Raw genomic sequence first — 23,126 nt, forward strand, 5'->3', positions numbered from 1 at the left:
TAAGTAAAAAATAACATACCCCTAGCCAGCGCCCGTGTTTGCTGCGCGAGAGAGCCGCATCGGACAAATGGCGCGGCTTCCCCGTGCAGCAAAAAGAACCCACAAAAAGCGGGTTCTTTTTGCAGTGCAGTTGTGATGCCACAAGACAGCAATGGCGCACTTGCGGTGTCACAACCATGCTGTGACGTGCGGACGCTAAGCATCCGTCACATCTAAATGGCGGTGGCCATGTGTATAGGGCGCCACCATTTTTTACGTCCCCAGTACTTACTAGGGTGAGGCCGGATTGGATGCTGCCTACTGAGCCAATCCCTAGTACGTACTGAGGGCGGAGCAAAGGCCCATCTGTAACGGGCCATTATTTGAAGTTAGTGCTGACAGAAGTGCATAGCTATGAGGAGAGGCATGAGGGAATGTATACATTTTTAAAAAATGTACCACCTTTAGTATTGGGGATGTATACAGGCTGATTTTTCCTTGAACTGCTTAAGTAGTGATATACCTCTTAATACTGCCAGTGAGCTGTATTTTTGATACCATGAACTTCTTGGGTTAAAGACATTTGTACCCCAGCAGTTTCACAGTTCACTGAGTCCTACTGTTAGTTCTCTTCCATAGGAAATAAAACAGGGAAGAAGAATCGCTCTCCATCTCCCGAAGTCACACATTCCATTTGAAGTCTACAGTTTTATGGAAGTGATCATGGTAGCATTCAAATTAGCCTTGAAAGTTGAAAGGTGTAGGGATAATTTTATATAATAGAAATTACAGTACAACCACCCTATCCATGGGGGAATATGTTCCCCGACTTACTATCAGATAATGAAGATCACAGATAATAGTGAATTGTATATTTCTGTTGGAGGTTGACCATAAGAGTCATAGAAGACCATAGAGGATGTCCAAGTGTGTAGAGAGACCAAATTTCTTTGAATGCAGGTAAGGGAAATTGTGGGTACTGGTCCTGCAGATACCAGGATCATACTGTACTATTACATGTTAATGGTAACTGATTTTAAATGTAAGTATTGGGAAATTAATACAAGTAATACAACAGTTAAAACAAGATAGCTAAAAATTCACCTCATAAAATCTAAAAATGTAATTAAACTCTCAATTAAATTAAAGCAACTTTAAACAGCAATAATTAAAAAGACACAACAAATAGACAATAGAGCACATTGTACAAAGCCTATTCCTCTTGAGCAATTGGTCTTCAAAGGCCTGGCAAAACAACAACAACAACAAAGTCTCATCTAACTGTGGAAAGTTAGCAAGGACAGTACCAGTCCAGAACTAGCAGGCCCTTTCTCATGCTTCCACCAGAGTGTGTTGAGCCAGAGAGAAGGGCCTCTCAAAAAGATTACTCTTCACAATTTGTTTTACAGTAGTCTGAACAGGATGTGGCACCACCGCTAGATCTTACGTCTCTAGAAATTAATAGAGGTAGCACACAAGCCTTAATTTTGCAAATGCACCCCTGGTCATTGCTGAAACCTGAGCTTCTTCATCATGGTCTCTGTGAAGCACACAAATGAGTTTTCCTGTGCCTGCACAAAGCATATTTGGAACTTTCTAGAGTTACTAGAAGTGTTTTGGTGGTAGCCCTGCCCAATTTCCAACTGCCTTATTGGCTCTCTTCCTACCTAAACCCTCAGTTCCTTTTTGTCCACTGCAGCAGCAGTGTCTGAGGTACTCTTCAGAGTTTCATTTTCCTGTCAGACTTTAAATTCTCCAAATGACAAGATCAATCTGTTTTGGTGGTTATTTCTTCATTCTTCTTTGCTCTTTGTTCCTATTTTAAGAGGAGCATTGTGATTTCTGATGAAATAACGAACATAAATGGCTGTTCCCCTTGCTGTTTGCACTTGGCAAAGGCCCAGCATATTACTGAGGCGAGATTAACTGCTCTATTGTATGCTCAGCCTATCTGAGGCTTTCGGGCAATTGGTAGCTGATCTACTTTGGACAGACCATCAGCTGCTTGTTTCCTGCCCTACGGTCTTGATCCTGCAGATTTCTTGGACTGACTGGCCCTCAGGTGGTCTTATTTGGTACTTACTCCCACACCGGCCAAGAAGCGTTGGGTGGTAGCCAGATCATCATTACTGTTGGCTGTAGAACACGCTGATACTAGTCTTGCAGAGAAATATAAAGGGCCCAGTGTCAGTACCATTCTTCATGTTGCATGAAAGGGATCGGATGCAGCCGGCCTTTCAATGTCTGGGGCCCATTATTGGTACTGCCTCTCACTCCTCTGCTCTGCCCAGGTGAATTCGAAGCCGTGATTATTCCCTTTGTACAGAGGACAGTCCTGGCTCATGCTTGGTTGGATTTGGGACCATGATTACCCTCTCTGTACCGAGGGCCAATACCATGACACACTCTATGCCACCTCTCACCTTGTTCAAAAAGAAACTATGGTTAAGGCTGCTGGCTTGGTATCATGGGATGGTGCCATCATTGGCTGTATACAGTTGTCACTGCCTATGTGATTACTTCCTCCATGTAAGAACCAGTATCATTTCCCTCTTTGTGCGGTTAAGTCGGAGGACATGGTGCCCCCTCCATACCGAGGGAGGGTACCACCACTCGCCTGGTATGAACCCCACTAAGGATGTGGTTACTCTTCTGTACACATGGTAATAGTTATGGATACCTTTAATGACCTGCTTCTTCCTTTGTAACAAAGTCACTTCCTTCTTAAAGTCCCTTACTTTGGACAGCCAAATTTGACAAAATGGTTACTCCCTATGTACCTAGGGGCACTGCCATTACACCCTCTAGGCCAAGGGTCACTAATGTTGCTTACTCCATATGGGTGGCTCTGAGGATATCCCTCCATACTAAGGGACTGTACCCTCATTTGCTGAGTACAGACATATCAGTACATGGTTATTCCTCTGTTCTGAGGACTACTAATATCATTTGTTCTGGACCAGCAGTAGTCAGGGGCCAAAATTAAAATAGATTGACCTCTTTGGGCTGCAGATAGGTGGAGGAGGAACTGTCTTCGGAGCCTTGCCTGGCAGCCACCTCACAAAACTCAAAGGACATGTGGGTGTGTGAGCTGGTGCCTTCTTGAGTCCCTGAAACTCAGAGGACCTGGGTGTGTGTGAGGTGGTCCCCTCTGAGTCCCTGAGACTTGGAAGACACAGGGTGTGTGTTAAGTGGTGCCCTCTGAGGGATGCCATAAGTCAGAAACAACTTTTGCCACCAGACTTGGAAGATGATCTTGTCTTCCTCTCCGGCACTCCATGTGGAGTAGTTTTTCTCTCCAGGCAACCGGTGATCCAATGCCCCTTTTCCCCACAGGATAGGCAGAGCCCCAACATTTTGGTTTTCCTGGCACTTCCAGATTCTGGATGGTCACCTATTGCTGTAGTCTTCTTTGGCAGTGGCTTGGTCATCAGCTCCTGCTGCCATTTTGCCAACTGGATTGTCTCTTTGACCATCTTGTCTTCCCCCGCCAGCAGTACCTAGTCCTGCAGGGTGGGAAGATTGTCTTGTGATGGTGCCCACTCCATAAGGGCCAATTGCGGCCCATTGTGGAAGTATTGGACCTTGGTGGCCTCCAGCCAATCAACAATCTGGTTCTGCCAGGCTTTGGAACTCCTTGGCATACTCAGTTACTGACTTTGTTCCTTGCTCAAGGAATATCAGCTGGATGCGAACCTTCTCCACTCTGAATGGAGTCTTCTAACCTGGCATGTAGCCCCACAATAAAAGCCTGTAAGTAGCTGAGTATGGGGCTCCCTTCCTCATATAGATGCACCAACCAGTTCATGGCTTCCGCCTCCAGGTGGGTAGCCATGTACCACACTTTCGAAGCTTCATTGGAGAAAGTTTATGCCCACTCGTTTATGAAGCCTTCTACCTGAACCCTGAAGAAGAGCTTGAGGGGTCACAACTACTGTATCCAGCAGATCTGGTTGTGTGGAAAGTGCTGAGTGTCCAGCAGCAAGCACCTGTGGTTCTTGTCATGACCACTTTAATTACTAACCCTATGTTCCTTTTAGGACAGCATCATTTTTACCAACACTATCTTCCTTTTAGGACATCCTACCACTGCCACCAAATTGTCACAGCCACTTGTACATTTAACACTATTTTTCTTATTAATTTGTGATCCTGCCAACTCTTTGTGACTGTCACTTTACCCTCAAAATATGTTTTGAATTGTTAGTATCATGATAAGTATTCAGGTTCCAGATGAGTCTTTATTCAACAACAATAAAACTTTGGTTCACATATTGAGCTGTTTTATACACTTGTTACTATTATGGTTTCTTTTATACACACACTCTCTAGAACAAATTGGTTAATTTCACTTAAAACTCACACAATCTTTGTATTATGTTCCCTTCTCAAACTTATCTCTACTCTAGCCAACTAGGCTAACAAAAATTCCACAGGATAGCCCACTCCAGTAATTCTCTCAGAATTCTTGACTTCTACCAGTAGGTAGACCCTCACTTTTGGACTCTAACTGTCCCTGTCTCACACTGGAACCCAGTGACCAGAGCCAGTTGCAGGGAGCATATAACTCCTGTATTGAAACAGCTTCACTGGCTACCGGTTCGCTTCCGAGCACAATTAAAAGTGCTGGTTATGACCTATAAAGCCCTACACACCTTAGGTCCAGACTATTTGAAAGACCGTATCTCCCCATATGAACCACTAAGCCCTAAGATCTTCAGGAGAAGGCTTTCTCTCGGTTCCACCACCATCCCAGGCTTGCCTGGTGAAGACCCAAGAGAGAGCCTTCTCAGTGGCTGCTCCTTCCCTGTGGAACTCTCTTCCATGGGAGACTAGGCTGGCCCCCTCACTGCTGGCCTTTCGTAGGCAGGCAAAGACATTTTTGTTTAAACAGGACTTTTGAGATCTGGCAGGCTTGGTTTATTGGGAGATGAGAGGGTTGGACTTGGACTTTTTAATTTTAACTCCATATGTTTTTAAAAATGTTATATTTGTAATTTTTATGATTTTAATTGTACAGTTTTAACTTATGTTTATATATGTTCACCGCCTTGGGTCCCATTCTGGGAGAAAGGCGGGATAAGGACAGGTTGCTTACCTGTAATGGTATTTCTTCGAGTGGTCATCTGCGAATACATACCTGTGCAGTGCTGTTCGGAAACTTCTGGAATCACTGGGCAAAGTACACTTTGCAACTTTTAGTAACTTTTTGGTGGTAACCCCACCCACCTGTTATAAAGCCCCTGCGTTCCCGCTCTTTCCCCAGTTTCGAAATTTTTCGCTGCATTAGCGACATGAGAATGAGCCACCAAGAGCAGGACACAGAGGGGAGAACGGGTGGGATTTGTATGTATTCGCAGATGACCACTTGAAGAAATACCGTGGTCTCTGCGAATCATACAAATGGGTTTAGACTGACAAGCTTAGTTAAGCGGCAGAGGGAATATCCAGAGACCAGGTCGGGTTCAAACAAGACATATTTATTTACACAATAAACCTTGAACCCAAAACACTGTGTCTGTACCTCGGAACCTGGCACCCATTGTGCAACACACATGAACAGGCACATTGTGTAACACAACATAACATGGTCATTGAGCAGTTCAATAAAAGGAACCAAATTGAGCCCTGAGACTTAGAGCATTAAGTCATGCAGGACTTAAAAGACAATTCAGTAAATCTGCAAGCAACTGAGAAACATCTGCATAATCATGTAAACAATTTGAAACATTGGAAAAACAGTTCAATCAATGCAAACCTGAGATCAACACTGCCCTCCCAAAGGCTGCATCCCATTTGGCCCTGGTATCCAGCCTGTAATGTCTTATGAAAGTTAAGGGCTGGGACCAAACAGCAGCGTTGCAGACATCCTCCAAAGGGATGCCGGACAGAAAGGCGGAGGATGCCGCTACCGCCTTTGTAGTATGAGACCTAACCCTGGCCGGGAGAGGTTTGCCCAACAGTTCATAGCAGAGATGGATGGTACCGGCCACCCATTTTGAAAACCTCTGGGCAGACACGGGCAGTCCTTTCTTCGGTTCCGAGTAGCATTGGAAAAGTTTCTCGGAACGGCTCGAACCTGCAGTTCTGTCCAAGTAAAAAGCCAGGGCCCTCCTAACGTCGAAGGCGTGTAGCCTGCGCTTGGCGTCAGAGGTCGGGTTGGGGACCAGGGTAGGTAGGACAATGTCCTGACACATATGGAAGGCAGACACTACCTTAGGCAAGAAGGTGATATCGGTACGGAGGACAACCTTGTCCTTGTGAAACCTGAGGAAAGGTTGGTCTCTCCGCAAGGCACAGAGTTTACCCGCACAGCAGGCAGCGGTGATGGCCACAAGGAAGGCAGTCTTCCAAGTCAACAGTCTCAAGTCTGCTGTGGCCATTGGTTCAAAGGGCTTGGATTGCAAGGCAGCTAGAACATTGTCCAGGCTCCAAGCCGGCACCGGTACCGACACCGGAGAGTGCAGGTTAGCACACCCTTTCAGAAAACCCTTGACAAAGGGGTCCCTAAAAAAGGAAAGCTTGCCCTGAAACTGAAAATGGGAGCAAATAGCAGAAAGGTAGCACTTGACTGACGAGAGGCACAGCCCCGCATCCAGGAGTGCCATGAGAAACTCCAGCAGCATCGGAGTCATTACTTGGGCAGGAGAAAGTCCTCTCTCTGCAAGGAAGAGGCTGAACCTCCTCCATTTGGAGGCATAGGACTTTCGGGTGGAAGGCCTTTGGGCAGCAAGGATCACCGCCCTCACCAAATCCGACAGCGATGTTAGGGATGGAGCCTCCACACCACCAGTGGTAGGATCTTGATGTCCAGGTGCAGAATCAGCCCATCTTGGATTGACTGCAGGCCCGTCCGAAAGTCGAGCCAGAGGAACACTCTCCTGGAGAGGTGGAGGAGGGACGGAAACCAAGGTTGTCTCGGCCACCACGGGGTGATGAGTATCGCGTCCGATTGGTCCGTTGTCATCTTGGACACCACCCTGATGATCAGAGGGAAGGGGGGGAAAGGCATACAGCATTTCTCCCGACCAGACGAAACCGAACGTGTCTCCGAGGGATCCCTCTAGCCGTGTCCTGGAGCAGAACTGGGGACAGTGGCTGTTCAAGTCGGTCACGAAGAGGTCGATCCAAGGGGTTCCCCACCTGTCAAAGAGGTCACTGACCGTCTCCGGGTGAAGCCTCCATTCGTGGCACACCGATGAAGATCTGCTGAGGCGGTCCGCCAACTTGTTCTCCTCCCCTGGCAGGTAGATCGCTTGGAGGAGGACCTACCTTGGGATGCACCAGTCCCAAATCCACAGGGTGATGTTGAGCAGAGTCTTGGATTTGGCGCCCCCTTGCTTGTTGATGTAGCACATGACGGTTGTGTTGTCTGTCCTCAGGAGGACCACCGTGTTACAGACACTGGGCTTGACTCAGTGCTTTCTTCACTGCAAGCATCTCGATAGTGTTGATGTGGAGATCCTGCTCCTCTGGAGACCACTTCTCTTTTTTGAAAAGATCTAACAAATGAGCGCCCCAACCTTCCAGGGAAGCATCTGTTGTCAGGGTCATCTGTGGCTGGGGTTGGCTGAAGGGCATGCCGACACAGATGTTGCGGGAGTCTAGCCACCATCTCAGGGAAGAGGCTACGGGCCTTGGGACCGTGAGCCACCTGGCAGGAGAGTCCTCCATTGGGTTGAACACCGAAAGGAACCACGATTGGAAGGGACGGAAGCGAAGTCTCGCCCACGGCATCACAAAGGTCGTAGAGGCCATGTGACCTAAAGCCACCTGGACTTTTCTGGCCCTCACCCTTCTGTGTGCTAGGCAAAGTCTTACAGAAGCTGTCAAAGCTTGGAAATGGTCCTGAGGGAGATAGGCGATGCATTCTTCGGAGTCGAGGATGGCCCCGATGAACTTGGCCCGCCTGGTCAGAGTGAAGTGGGACTTGTCCTTGTTGAGAACCAGTCCAAGAGATGCCAAGAGATCCAAGGCAAACAAGACCGCTTCCCGCAGCTCTCCGTCTGAGTCGGCGGCAAACAGCCAGTTGTCCAAATATGGGAAGACTCTGTAGCCCCTCTGATGGAGGTAGGCCAATACCGGGGCCATGCACTTCGCGAAGACCCTCGTAGCCGTGGCAAGACCGAAGAGGAGAACGTTGTAGTGGTAAGTGGCGGAGCCGACGGTGAAGGTGAGGAATCTTCTGTGGGATTCTCGAATCCCTATATGGAAGTAGACATCCTTCAGGTTGACCGTTGCAAACCAGTCCCTGGTGAAGCAGAGGCAAGATAGAAGCCAAGGTTACCATCCGAAACCGGCGATATTCAAGAAAATAGTTCAACGCCCTTAAGTCTAAGATGGGCCTGATACCACCATCCGCCTTCGGTACCGTAAAATATCTGGAGAAAAATGCCTTAGAGAGCTGGTTGGCCTGCAAGGGTGAGACTGCCCCTTTGGCAAGCAAAGTGCGCACTTTGTCGAGAAAGGTGTCTGAGGGAGGAGTGGAAAGGAAAGCTCCAGTCGGAGGGAGCTCTTCAAACTCGAGGGCATAACCCCTACGGACAATGTTCAAAACCCACGAGTTGGTTGTAATGGAGGCCCAGGTGTTTGCAAAGGGCCTCAAGATATCGAGGAACAGGGGAGGGGATGGGACGAAGCACGCAGGAGCCCTTCAGGACCTCTTCTTCCCCTGGTTGGTATCCTGCCGGCGAGACTTTCGGCACCAGGCGGGAAGGTTGCGCTGGCCAGAGGAGGAGGACAACTGGGAGGGGTATCTCTGCCTCTGGATCCCCTGCTGCTGGGGCTGACGGTCCTGGTGGAAAGCCCTCTGTGACTGACCTTGGGACTGCCACGGACACTGCCTTCTCTGGAACAGAGAGATAGAGGATGACGACATGCCGTGTTTCTTTGCTGCCGCCTTCATCCTGAACTTTCGGTTCAGCCTCTCATCAGTTTCGGCGTGGAAAAGACCCGATCCGTCTAACGGCATGTCCTCTATTGTCGATCTCACATTCACGTTGAGGTCAGACCCCCGGAGCCAAGCATGTCGTCGGAGGGCCATCGAGGCAGCCATGGCCCTTCCAGCACAGTCAGCCACATTCTTGGAGGCAGTGATCAGGCAACTGCCTATGGAGTCGGTCTCATCCCTGATTTCGACCAGCCACCGCTGAACGTCATCTGGGACATCTGGAATGACCGGTGAGATCCCTTCCATGAGTGTCTGGATGTAAGCACCCATGCACACGTTGTAATTTATGGCCTTAACGGCCAGGGCTGCAGCAGAGTAGGCTTTCCTGGCAAGGCCATCAATTTTCTTGGATTCTTGGTCAGCGGGAGAAGTTGCCTGCTTTGGAATGAATGTTTGCTGGGCCCCTTCCACTAAGGCCAAGTTCTGGTTAGGGTGGTCGGCCAACCAAGAGCAGCATGACGGCAAAATCCTGTAGATGCACCTGCCACCAGGGAGGCAGGTGCATCCCAGGACCTCTTCACAATGGTCTTGAGAGATGGGAGCAATGGGATGGAGGGCGGTGTCGGGACACGGCTGTGGACCCGACGCTCAACGGGGTTCTAGCTTCCTCCTCGGGGTAGGACAGTTCAATGTCCAGTGGCCTCACCATTTTGATAATGTGCTCGTTGAAGGAGCAGACATCATCGGTGGGAGAAGACGGCTCGGGATGGTGCATCCGCTGCGGGGACCCCTGTGGGGAGGCGTCTTCATCTGAAGGTTCATCCGAGGAATGCAGGATCTCAGGCTCCGAGTCAGAGTCCAGGAGCACGGCCTGGTCGGGCTCCCACAATGGGATGGAAGGCTGCACCACAGACTGCTGGGCTGCGGAAGGGGCAGGAGGTTTAGAGACTGATGCTGAAGGTTTGCCTCGGTCAGGAGCCACGGGACGGAGGTTGAGCTTGGTCGTGAATTTCTGGAAAGCAAGCTCCCTCAGTACCGACATGTAATAGCGGCCCATCTCGGAGTCGTAAAACATATCAGAAGGATCATCCTCGAGGAGCTCTTCTCCAGCAGAGCGCAGGACCGGCGAAGGTGACTCGTGACCCGAGGACCGGGAGACCTCGCCACCCGAGTGGACAAATGGGACAGTCGGCAGCTCTGGGAAGTCGGGGGTCGGGCTAGCTGGTCGGTGCCGAGAAGACGGTCCCTCAGTGCGCGATGCCCCTGGAACTGGAGTCTGCCTGGAGGATCCCTTGTCAGGGGAGCAGGGCCTCTTGGAAGCATGATCCCTCTCTGTGGAGGACGACCCCATCTCCTTCGGGTCCCGAGTCGAGTTGGACTTCTTTGAGCTATGGTCAGCTGGGGTCTCCGTCGAAGGCCTCTTCTTTTTGGAAGATCGAGGAGTCTCTCCATGGTCCTCGGGGGGGGGGGGGGGGAGAAAGGATTTTCAGCCAATTCGGACAGGACAGCGACGCCAGAGGGTTGCGACTTGGCTGCCTTGGCCTTCCCGTCGGAGGCAGGCCTTGCTCCCGAGGTTGCGGTACCCCTCGATCCCAAGGTTACGGTACCAGAAGGCTTGGAGGCACCCCGAGATGACCCAGATGCGGACTTCGAAGTGGAGGTCGCCTTATCTGGGGGCTCGGTCCCATCTCGTCTCTTGGAGTAGGAGCCTTTGGGAGATGCCTTCCTTGCAGAAACCGATTTCAGCTCAGAACCCTCAATCCCCGATGGTCTGTGGGGGCGCTTGGAGGGTTTGTTGGTGGTGCTGGATTTCCGAGAATCACGGGCCACATCAGAGGCGGCACTAGGCTCGCCAGAATCACGGGCCACGGAAGTCGCTGGAGCAAACACCACACTGGAAACACTGGCCCGGGACAAAGATGCAGGGACCGAGGCTGAAGCCGTGGGAGCTGATGTCGGCCAGGAGCCCCCCTCCTGGATCTTGCCCTGGGCAATGGCAGAAGTCAACCGGGACTCACGGTTCTTCCTGGCCTGAGATGACAGCAACTTGCACAAGGAACATGCCTTAGGGTTGTGGTCCTTTCCCAGGCAGAGGAGACATGAGGAGTGGGGGTCCTGAACAGGAACCTTGCCTCCACATGCGTCACATTTCTTGAAAGGCGCCGGAGACATCCTTACCGAAGTCGACAGTTTAAAGTGAGAGTCCAAAAATCGAGAACAACAAGCCAAGAGTCCAAAGTTACCGAAGGTCAGAAGAGAGGGAAAAGCCAAAAACGGTCCAAGGTCAAAACAGTGATTCCGAAAAGAAGCTAGCGAGCGAAGTTCCCTAGAGCAGCTAACGCAGCGGAAAAAAGGAACTGGGGAAAGAGTGGGAATGCAGAGGCTTTATAACGGGTGGGCGGGGTTACCGCCAAAAAGTTACTAAAAGTTGCAAAGTGTACTTTGCCCAGTGATTCCAGAAGCTTCCGAACAGCACTGCGCAGGCGCAGTGAATCCCATTTGTATGATTCGCAGAGACCACGAAGAAGAAAAATAAAATAAAATAAAATAAACCAAACAAATCCTCACTACAACTATACCTCTCTGGATTTAACTGAACCCCTATCTGACTTCCAGATATCACCAACAGATCATTTAGCAACTTCAGCCTTTGATTTGATAGGCTGCCTCCAGCTCACATTCTACTGGTGGTTGTTTGGCTGGCCCATCTCTGCCAGGTCTCTTCCTATTGGTTGTTAATAGGTTGGGCCATCTCTGTCAGCTCTCCACAGTTCTGGGGTCATTCCTCCTTGCCCCTGTTGGAGCAGCAACTGGGCTGGTTGTCCATCCCAGTACAGCTTCCATCTTGGTCCTGCAACAGTTCTTTCATCATTCCCCACATAGAATGTAATTATTCCTCCAGCAGAACGATTCTGGGCCCCCTGTCCCCCTCAGCCAACGCGTAGGGGCTTGCTGTGCCTCCAGCTCGTGTATCCCATATCAGGAATCTCATGGCTCAGTATTGCTTCCACCTCTGGGTTGTGCCTTCAGTCTTAAACCAGGTCTCTAGGCTGGTCTTTGTTGGAGTGGCATCCAGCCCTCTGGTTTCCCATTGACCACTGAGCTTTCTCCCAGACAAGCCATTGAAGTCCTCCCTAGGATGGCTTCTAGGTTTTGGACGTTCAGCTCTTCCAAAGGCACTGCCCCCAGGTCCCACAGCAGCATTTCTTCCATGGTGGCATCAATGGTGCTGATGTCTTCTTCCATATTCATTTGCTTCACCCAAGACTTTAGGGACTTCTGACCAACTATCAGTTCTGATATCCAATGCTCAGTCAATCAAGCTTGTAGGTGAAACAAAAGGCAACTGTCAGAACCACTTCTTGGTCAGACATAAAGATCCACCCCTCACAACACAATAAAGGAAGGTGAACCTATAAACTCTGCCCCCATACTTCAACCCATTCCCATGACAACCTTCTAACAGTTCCCAATCTCCCTCTGGTATTGTAACAGTTAAACAAAACAAACAGCTTCATTTATATACCGCTTCCTACTGAACTAACAGTGTCTAAGTAGTTTACAACTGTAAGCTAATTGCCCCCAACAATCTGGGTACTCATTTTAGTGAACTCAGAAGGATGCAAGCCTGAGTCAAGCTTGAGTCTTTTTGCTGGTATTGAACTCACATCCTTACAGTTTTGAGTGAATGGCTGCAGTACAAGCATTTAACCACTGCGCCACCAGGGCTTTTCAGCAGTCAAATCAGAATACTCTCATACCTCAGCATAAACAAAATATAAACACATGGCAGAATCTATAGATTTTGGCAATGGCAAGACTTCATGACCTTGAGGTCTCTTCCAACTCCATGATTCTTTATTTCTTTGACTTCATGATTCATGTACAATCTGGTTGGCACTATACCACTCTTGGTATATTATTTGCTTATCCTATCAGATCACATGTACAACTTTCTTTGGGAAATACTACCCTATATACTCATGTCTAAATCAACCTCATGTATAAATTCGCAAATTTGATAAGCATGCCCACCTATTTTTTCACAGAAGTAATTGATAAAAATGTTGAATAGCACTGGGCCCAGGACAAAACCCTGTGGCACCCCATTGGTCACTTCTCTCCAAGATGAAGAAGAGTAGTTGCTGAGCACCCTTTGGGTTTGTCTGGTCAACCAATTACAAAGCCACATTTTACTAGCTTGTTTGCCAAAATATTGTGAGGGACCTTGTCGAAGGCCCTACAATGAAATCAAGATATTCTACATTCACAATATTCCCTTCCCTTCATCTATCAAACTGGTAATTTTATCAAAAACTCTGGCATGACTTGTTTTTGAGAGACCCATATTGACTTTTTGTGATTATGGCATTCCCTTATAAATGCTTACAGCTGCTCTACAATCTTTTCTGGTATTGATATCAGGCTAACTGGGTGTTGTACAGGTCCTCTTTTGTGCCCTTTTCGGAGATAGAGACAATGTTTGCCCTCTTTCAGCCTGCTGGTACTTCTCCTATTCTCCGTATATTCTCAAAGATTATTGCCAATGGCTCTGAGATTACTTTTGCCAGTTCTTTTAATACCACTGGATGTAGTTCATTTGGTTCTGCAGACTTGAATTTGTTTAGATTAACCAAGTATTCCTGTTCTAGCTCTTTACATATTTTGTGCTGCATTTCCTCTATTGCTCCATTTTCTTCAAGTTGAACGCTTTTTTCCTTTTGGGAGAAGAGTGACACAAATAACGTGTTGAGTAGTTCTGTGTTTTCTCTATCCCCTGATAGCATTATACCATCTTCTCCATATAATGGCCCTACTACAGTGGTCTCTTCCCTTACGCGGGGGATCCATTCCGGACCCCCCCGCGTAAGGGAAATTGCACGTATGTTCGAGCCCCATTAAAGTCAGTGGGGCTTGTGCTTGTGGTGGCGCGGTGGCATATGTGCACACAGGCACATGGTCCATTACTCTTTCTGGGGCGTGGCACTGCTTCTTCCAGCGCATCTTCCAACGTATGTTGGAAGCTGCGTATGACATGGGTGCACTGTATTTCCTCATTCTTCCTTTTGCTGTGGACATACCCCAAAAAGCTCTTTTTATTGTTCTCAAACTCTCTAGCAAGGCTGAGCTCATTCTGTGCTTCAGTTTTTCTGACTTTACCCAACACATGTTAGCTATCTGTTTGAATTCCTCTTTGGTGATTTCCTCCTTTTCCATTTCTTATACATTTAAAACTTAGCTTAGTTGAAAGTTCTTTAGTCATCCATCTTGGTTTCTTGAAACAATGTCCATTTCCCCTCCTCATTGTAATAGTTTGAAGTGGTGCCCTTAGTATCTGTGTTTTGAGAAACTCCCATCCATCCTGAACTCCCTCCTCATTTACTATTCCTGACCATGGGATCACCCCCACTATCTCCCTAAGTTTAATGAAATCAGTTTTCCTAAAGTCTATAATGTGTGGAGTTTATCACATTGGGAAAAAAGACGGGAGCATAGTGGGATGCTTTTGTCAATATCACGTGATTTGACAAAGATTATCACACAACATTGCAAATATCCTGTGATTACAATAAAGAAGAAATATAGGCTGCTTTTTATTCACAGGATTTATTCATGGGATGGTGCTATAATTCCTCTTTTTTCACAGGATAATCACCTGATATTTGCAGTGTTGCACAATGTTATGTGATAATCTTTGCCAAATTGCATGATATTGATGGGAGCATCCCGCTATGCTCCCATCTTTTCCCCCAGTTTGATCAACCCCTGTGTCTGACTATGCCTGGCTTTTCCTTTCTACTGTATAACAAACTCCAGGAAAACTTGATCACTTCCACCTAAGGATCCCACCACTTGCACCCCATTAACCAGGTCATGCCTGTTTTGTAGGATCATATCTAAAATAGCTGATCCCCTTGTTGACTCTTCCACCTTTTGGACAATGAAATTGTCTTCCAGAGAAGTGAGGAATTTGCTAAACCTTAAAGTTTTGGCTGAGTGTCACTTCCAGCAAATATCCAGAGAATTGAAGTCGCCCATCACTACTACATCTCTCCTTTCTGAGTGTGTGGTCATCTATTCTAGAAAAGCATAATCCAATTCCTGAGTTTGATTTGTAGTAGACTTCCACAATAAAATCCCATGAGTCAAGAATCCAAATAGTTCTTGACAGCACTGTCTGCAGAGCTGGTTGTTCACCTCCCCTATTTTCCTCTCCCTTCCTGGACTGTGCTTTCAGCTGGGAGAAGAGATGAGATGACAACCTCACCCAACTCTTTCAGCTTCCTACCCAGAGCCTGATAATCCCTTATGATATTATGAAGGCTGTGCCTTGCAATATCATTGTTTCCCACATAGACCAAAAAGAAGGGGTAACCGTCAGTAGGCTTGACAAATCTTGTTGGCCTTACTGTTATGTTATGGATTTTTGCCCTGACAACACATCTTTGTAGACATCTTGTCAGGTCTGCTCACCACTGCTTTTGCTGCACCCCTTAGTCCCCCACCATCACCATGCGCATCAGCCTTAGCAGTGGCCATTCCCTCTGCTGATACTTCCAGGTTCTCCTGCACATTCCCTAATGACCGGTCCTGCTGCTTTTCTTTGTCATCCCTGATAAGAGAGTGAGCTTCAAATCAATTCTGTAGCTGCAAGCTCATAGAATGATCCCTGGTTTTCCTACTTCTGTTTGTCCCATTCCTGCACCTGTCTACTTTATGTGGATGGGAATTGACTTCCTCCACAGAAACTTCCTCTGTGTGTTCCCCGTCCAGGACAGTCCATTCTGCTCTGTCCAGGAAAACCTCTTGCTTCCTAACATGTAGAAATGTACACACCAGGCCTCCAGCTACTATACCTTCTTTTTCAACAGAGTAACAACTTGCACTTGGTGCAGGTGAAGTTAGCAACATCTTTCAGCAAAAACACAAACTTATCAAAGGTATTGCAGGTGACTGCAGCAGCTCCCTCAATGTCCATATTCAGTAGCTTAAGCAGTCACTGTAACAGGACTCTGGACTTCCTCCTTAAAATTCCCTACTAAACACTCAGGTAAAACATCTTTGTTGGTGTTACCTGTTTGCCAATCTCCAGACTATATAGGCTATAGCTTTATAGTAAGGTACTGGCTGCTAGCTCATCCCCCAGTCAAGTTTCTGACTCACTTCCTCTGAACAAAACCCCACCTCTCTGAGACCAGGTGCTCAGGAAAGGGACTTGGAGGGGAGCTGCACCCACTAGAACAGAGTGCTAACAAGCCCACAATAACACCTCCCCTCAATTCACACAGAGAGGAGGTCCTCCTCCTCTGGACATGCTCCAGCTTGTCCACATCCTTACTGAACTGTGGTGTTGAGTATTGTACACAGTATTCCAGGTGATGTCAGGCCAAAGCAGAATAGAGTGGTTCTATTACTTCCCTTGATCCAGACACTATCCTCCTATTGATGCAGCCAGCGGTTTCATTAGCTTTTCTAGCTGCTGCGTCACACTGCAGACTCATGTTCAGCTTGTGGTCCACTAAGGCTTTTAGATCCCTTTCACATGTACACGTGTTAAGCCAAATGCCCTCCCCCCAACCTATATCTTCTGTACATTTTAGGGTTTTTTCCCCTGCCTAAGTGAAGTACCTTACAATTCTCCCTGAAATTCCAAAATTTGTCCCCCACAAAAGAAATTCAAAATCTAAAACACCCTGGGCCAAAGCATTTTGGATAAAGGACGCTCAAACTGTAATATATAAATGAGATTCCCAGATTTGAAGAACTGAGTATGGCAAACCCTAATTTTAGGGTGTTGGAACTAGGCTTTATAGTAACTCTGATATGACTGTATCATTATCAGATGTTGATGAGAGAATGAAGCTAAATGCTATACATTGAAATGATGTGTGTGTGTGTGTGTATATATATATATGGAGAAAGAGAGACAGTTATTTTTTATTGTTTTTGTCTCTGATTGTATATATTTGATATTTGGTGGAAAGGATTGTATAAATAAAAGTTATGGTTGATGTTGCTGCTGCTGTTCTCCACTTAAAATCCAATCCCAACTCCACTCTACAAACTTGTTGCTATAAAGTATACAAGTATAAAACTCTCTGACAAGAGAATACAATCTTGAACATAGGACCTGAGAAGGGGACTGATGATAGGACAATCCCTGAACTCTTTCCCCTATTGTAATTTTTCTTTTCTCATGTTAATCTGTCTTTCTACCCAAGGAGAAAAGATAGTGATTTAATCTTTTCTCCTCCACAAGTGGAATACCAAATTGAGGACACAATTTTAAGTGGAAAGATGGTAACAGGTAAAATATTAAATTCTTCCTCCCTCTAATTACTTCACTTATACTTGCAGCTATTTCCTGATTGAGTTTAATGGCCAATTTGACCCTTAGTCCTAAAGCCATGTATTGAATTTACAGCAGAGCCAAAATTTGAATCAGATTGATTGCTCACTTGATCAGCCACTGTATGTTGCAGCAGGACTTTGTATCATGCATGTTCCCTCTTTTCCATAGTTCTCACAATATAAATCCACCACAACTAGGTAATTTTAGGTATTAAATGTGCCCATGGATGAGTTGTGAAGAACATAATAGTATTTATTTCTGCTCCTCCTCCATTATTCCATATTTATATAGTTTCTGTATTAGAATAAAAAACAATCAGACAACAGTTTGTAAATGGAATTTTTTAAAAAATACTCTGACCATGTGCAGTTTCACATTTTGAGCTCACTTGAATAGTTGCATCATCAGGACTAAAAGAATAAAATGGAATTTGCTTTAGCAGAAACAGAAGGGATGGGGGTAATTTCTTGAATGATGAAAGAAGAAGAAAAAAGCTTAAATTCTAGTGACGGAACTAGGCCATTCCCTGAATATAAACTCTTAACTAACATATCTTCAGGTCTTGATTTCTCCTGTATTAATAATGGGGAAATGGAGTGTGCTTTTCTCAGTACTATAAAGTTCTTCAGTGAAAATATTCAAAGTCCCATCTGCTAATATTATTCCCTTTTTTATCCTATTCATTTCTGACTTTTTTCAGTTCTGCCATCAAGAGCTCAGTCTGAACCTTCTCTGAACTATAGAGGTACTGTAAAATGAGTCTTGGGGAGAAAGGATTCACTTTTCCAATTTTTCTTCTGCATGACTTCAATGACTAATGCATTCAGATTCACTGTATTACCTACTATAGGCAAATAATCCAAGCACATTTATTTCATTGATTCATTGTGAGCAAGAATATAATGTGGAAAGTTTTAAAATCTGTAACCTTAAACAAGTGCAATATCTAGCAACACATTTCAGAGCCATTTGTACATTCAGAGAAAATAAATACTGATCCCTGTTTGGCTGCTTTTGTCCTCAGATTGGGATTTGTAAACAAGCCCCTAGTCTTTTCACATCTGTCTATTGTCTTAGTTTTATTAGTCACCAATTATAAATAACAATAAAGCATGCTTAGTGTAGACTATTTTATGTTGCTTTTGAAATAAAAGACACTGCATTAGCTAAGCAGATGCACAGTCCTAACTAATGGCAATTATTAATATAGAATAACTGTTTAAACCTTTGGGTGTATTTTTCTGCAATGAGAGTTTTTTATTCATTTATATCATATAAGTGCTTCTGCGATGCCTTGATATGCCATTTAATGCATTTTAATATCTCAGCTTCTGATAATTTTGTTTCACATTTTTACTTGTGGTCACTTTAAAAGAGATGGAAATTGGGAATATTGGTAATATTGTACAGTAGAGAGACCTAATTTCTAAACTTCTTGTGGAATGTGCCATTTTATTTATGCACAGTATAAATTACCTGTTTATGTTTTTTTACTTGAAGATGTTAACTCAGAGTTGTGGAGTTGGAAGGGGCCCTATGAGCCATCAGGTCCAACTCCTGCTTAATGCAGGATCTACAGCTAGAGCATCCCCAGCAGGTAGCTGCTCAGCCTCTCTTTGAACACATCGAAAGGAAGACCCCAACACCTCTCTAGGCAATTGGTTCCATTGCTGAACCTCTCTCATTGTCAAGAAGTTTGTTGTAGTGTTCAATTGAAATGTTCCATCCTGTAACATAAAACCAATAGATTTAGTACCTGCACATTCCAGTTTGTGGCAGCCCTTGAAGCATTTAAAGAGTGTAATCATAATCACCCTTCAGTTTTCTCTTCAACAAGCTGAGTCTGCCCAAGGTTCTCACATTTTAATGTCGAGAGGAAAGTTATATATTTGGGTATTACATTCATGACAAAGAATACAGATTTTTTAAAAATATATTTATATTAAAATCTGGAATGAAATTAAATCAGGTCTAACTAGATGGAAGAACCTAAAACTATCCTTGCTGGGGAGCATAGCAGTAATAAAAATGTCAGTCCTACCAAAGATCCTGTTTCATTTATTTATTTAGGTATTTATATCCTGCCCTTCAGCCCTAATGGCTCTCAGGGCGGCTTACAATTAATATTTTTAATCAGACAGTTCCCTGCCCTCAGGCTTACAATCTAAAAGACACGAAACAAAAGGAGAAGGGAATAGTGGAGGGAAAGGGGATGAGGTCCAGTGGTTCTTCTCTCCCTCTGAGGCCTGGACCAAGGCAGATGGATTGGAGGGAGGGCTCTTCCTTCTTCCAGGCTAGTCCTGATGGAGCTGGACCTGCCTGGTAAATTCCCTCTCAGGCCGGCAGATGGCAGTTATGGAGGGAGGAGTCTCCTTCCTTCAGGCTAGTTCTGATGGAGCTGGATCTGCCTGGCGAATTCCCTCTCAGGCCGGCGGATGGCAATTATGGAGGGCGGAGTGTCCTTCTTCTCAGGCCGGCAGATGGCAGTTATGGAGGGCGGAGTCTCCTTCCTTCAGGCTAGTCCTGATGGAGTTGGACCTGCCTGGCGAATTCCCTCTCAGGCTGGCGGGTGGCAGTTATGGAGGGCGGAGTGTCCTTCCTCTCAGGCCGGCAGATGGCAGCTATGGAGGGCGGAGTCTTCTTCCTCTCAGGCTGGTGGATGGCAGTTATGGAGGGCGGAGTCTCCTTCCTCTCAGGCCGGATTTTTTTACCATTCTGATTTTGGTAAAGGACAAACCATGGCAAGATGATATTCTGATCTTTATTTGGGCCAGCAGGATATCACGTATAAGATTGAAGCTCCTACAAGATGTTAAAGCAAGAGTTGGGTTTGGAGTTCCACACTTAAAATTATATTACGACATTTGCTGCCTAGAATGGTTGAGAGAGTGGGTCTTACAACAAAACAGACGGCTCCTAGAAGCTAGCAGCAACCATTTTGGATGGCACACCTATCTATTTTATGATATGGCTAAAATTAATTACTTCAAATTACTTTGAAAATCACATACTTAGAAGAGCATTGTACAGAACTTAGATCAAATACAAAAGATACTTAAATCAAGGTTTTCACCTTAAATCGAGGTTATCACCTACAGAAGCTTTCCAACATACAGAGATAATAACAGAAGGCGCATGGCTGAAATATGCAGCTATTTGAACAAGAGATTCAGATAATAGATAAGACTAAAACCACAGGAAGAATTAAGTGAAAAAAAGCTATGAAATTTCTTGGTTTCCCTACCATCAACTGGTAGGGAAATTTAAAATGGACTCTAAAATGGAAGGCTTCTTAACAAACGAAATGGATAAAATATTGATGAAAGAAAATGACAAAATCATATCCAAACTATATAAAAAGATGCTGGAAATAGAAATGCAAGATGAACCTATAAAAGACTGCATAATCAAATGGTCACAAGAAATGGGGAGAAAGATACATCTAAGAGACTGGGAACTAAATTGGGAAAAAAGAATAAAATACAGTGCGCCTGCATCACACGTGGCTGCTGAAAGCTGTGCTGGGAAAAGGGGCGGTGCACCCCATAAGGAGTAATGGCATGCACGCATGTGGTGTGTGTGCGCTGTTGTGCCGCCGCGTACATAAGACCCATTCATTTAAATGGGGCTCGAGCATAGGCAGAATTCCCTTTACGAGGGGGGGGGAGGCAGAACAGATCCCCCATGTAAAGGAAAGGCAGACTGTATGTCAGTAGATGTTAAAGAAAACTAATACAAAATATAATTTGACCCCTGACCCCTGAGAAACTTAGCAGAATTTATAAAAACACCGACAACAGATGTTGGAAATGTAAGAGAGAAAAGGTCACCATGTTCCATATGTGGTGCAACTTTCCCCATACACACTCTATTACATAACAATTTAGTTATGAAAAACATGTCCAACCTTGAATAAGTTTGATGATGGTCTGAAAGAAACATAAAATCTTTCCTATCTCCATGTTTCATTCTCCAAATGAAATTCTGGAAAATTAATAAGGCCATCCCCTAGCTTACCAAAATATGATTGTGGCATAATTTATTTCCTTTTTTTCCATATGAGTTACTTGCAAAAATAGAATGTGAGGTTTCCATTTCTTAATAGAAGACCATACATTGTACCTTTCACTTTGTGAATCTAAACCATTTACATATAAGGATATAATTGTGATGGTATACATTTTTAAATCTGAGCACAGTAATTGACCTAGTTTATATGAAGTAAAGCAAAATATCACTGAAGCATTTCTAACAACACTTAAATTGCTTTTTCATTTGATTGACAGAAAAATGTTAATGGTATCCTAGAACCATATCATAGAATCATAGAATCCTAACCTACCCTCCCTCTCTCTCTGCCTCCCCATGTCTAAACAAGATACTGAAAGTGATGGCCTTCTCACTTTGCAATAATGAAAGTGCATCCTTATTGGCAATTTTCAGGTGTCAAGATAGCATGCTTCTCTTGTAGTTGAGCTCTCCCCCCCCCCAGCTAGTCTTAACTAGTGAATAAGAGTATTAGTTCATTTCAATTAATCAATATATTAAGCAGGTCCTAGATGAACAAAGTAGTACTATAAATATTACTATAGTAGATATTACTATAATATTAAGGCATAACAGTTAATGGGTTAATGAAGTTCCTAGCTTACATTTCTAAGCCATGTAGCTGTTTTTATCATTTCTAGCTATCTTGTCAGTTATAGTCTTAAGTGTCTTATAATAATAATAATAATATGTTTTATTTATAAACCGCTATTCCAAATAGATCACAGCGGTGTACAAGAAAATTATATAACAGTACAAGAAAAATCTACAATTAAGATACACTGTATCTTCAGGCTAGCCCCTGATGACGCTTATCATTTCCTTTAGTGACCTTGGCATTTAGTGACCTTGGCTGGAACAGATTGGCCACAAAAGCCAGCTTCTGGGCAGCTTGGGGGTGTGGTGTTTTGACACCACCTCCCCAAGATGCCCAGAAGCCACACAACCAACCACACAGGGGCAGCTTCAACATGCTCCAGGGGTATGACATTTTGACACCACACCCCACCAGAGCACCCAGAAGTTGTGCCAGGGCTGCCTAAGGCAGCCCAAACCTGGCTCAAATAGGAGTGGATCTTTTCCACTCCAATTCGGGCCTGGGGTGGAGGGCACATTTGGGACCGCAGCGTGTGTTTCCCCCAGTCCCAAGGTGTCTTTGACAGGGGCCGCTTCAAGCCAGCCCTTCCTACCCATCTGTTCCAGCCCACAGTGTCTGCTTCTTGTCTTCGGAGCTGAGCAGATGGGGAGGATAGCAAAGGCTGAGCCCATGCTGTTCTGGCCATGGTGCTTCCCAGAGTTGTTCCACAGATTGCTGCATGGACAGGCGGGTGTTTACACACCCATCCCCATAATGACCCAGGACCCACTCCATGGCAAACAGTGAGTCATTTTGACCCTTGTTAAGGCCCTGGGATTGGGTTGGATTAATAAAATCTGCATCTGCTCTGCTGGTTTTTGAGCTGGCACGTTAATGGTCTGCAGCATCCAAACAGGATCGCACAAGGGTGGGGGGAACATGGGCCTTTTGGCCTATGTGGACAGCACCTATATCCGCTTCATTAAAATCAGTATTAGGCTATTTTTCATTGATCCATGGCTGCATCTTCACTCCAATTTGACATCACTAACTGCCATAGTTTAATGCTATGGAATTCTTGGAATTGTAGTTTTGTGAGGCATTTAGCTTTCTCTGTCAGAGGGGACTGATACCACAAGAAGCTACAAATCCCAGGATTCAATAACATTGAGCCATGACAGTTAAAATGTTGTCAAACTGGATTATTTCTGCAGTGTGGATGCAGTACAAGTAATAAGTGAGAGAGAACATTTTGACTTTCTCCCTCAGGAATATTTTAT

General features: G+C 45.5%; 1 protein-coding gene across 11 annotated transcripts in view; it reads left to right on the forward strand.

Moving 5' to 3' along the window:
- COBL (cordon-bleu WH2 repeat protein) overlaps positions 1 to 23,126 on the forward strand; it is a 194,520-nt gene that overhangs the window by 57,804 nt on the left and 113,590 nt on the right. For 10 of the 11 annotated variants that reach the window (XM_042471813.1, XM_042471816.1, XM_042471822.1 and 7 more), the window contains one exon: positions 17,923 to 17,967. The exons of the other annotated variant lie outside the window; for it this stretch is intronic. In XM_042471813.1, coding sequence (XP_042327747.1) covers positions 17,923 to 17,967 — 45 coding nt within the window. The remainder of the gene's footprint in view (positions 1 to 17,922; positions 17,968 to 23,126) is intronic. 11 annotated transcript variants of the gene reach the window in all.

The sequence above is a fragment of the Sceloporus undulatus genome, chromosome 6 (genome assembly GCF_019175285.1).
Source record: "Sceloporus undulatus isolate JIND9_A2432 ecotype Alabama chromosome 6, SceUnd_v1.1, whole genome shotgun sequence".
Lineage (NCBI taxonomy): Eukaryota > Metazoa > Chordata > Lepidosauria > Squamata > Phrynosomatidae > Sceloporus > Sceloporus undulatus.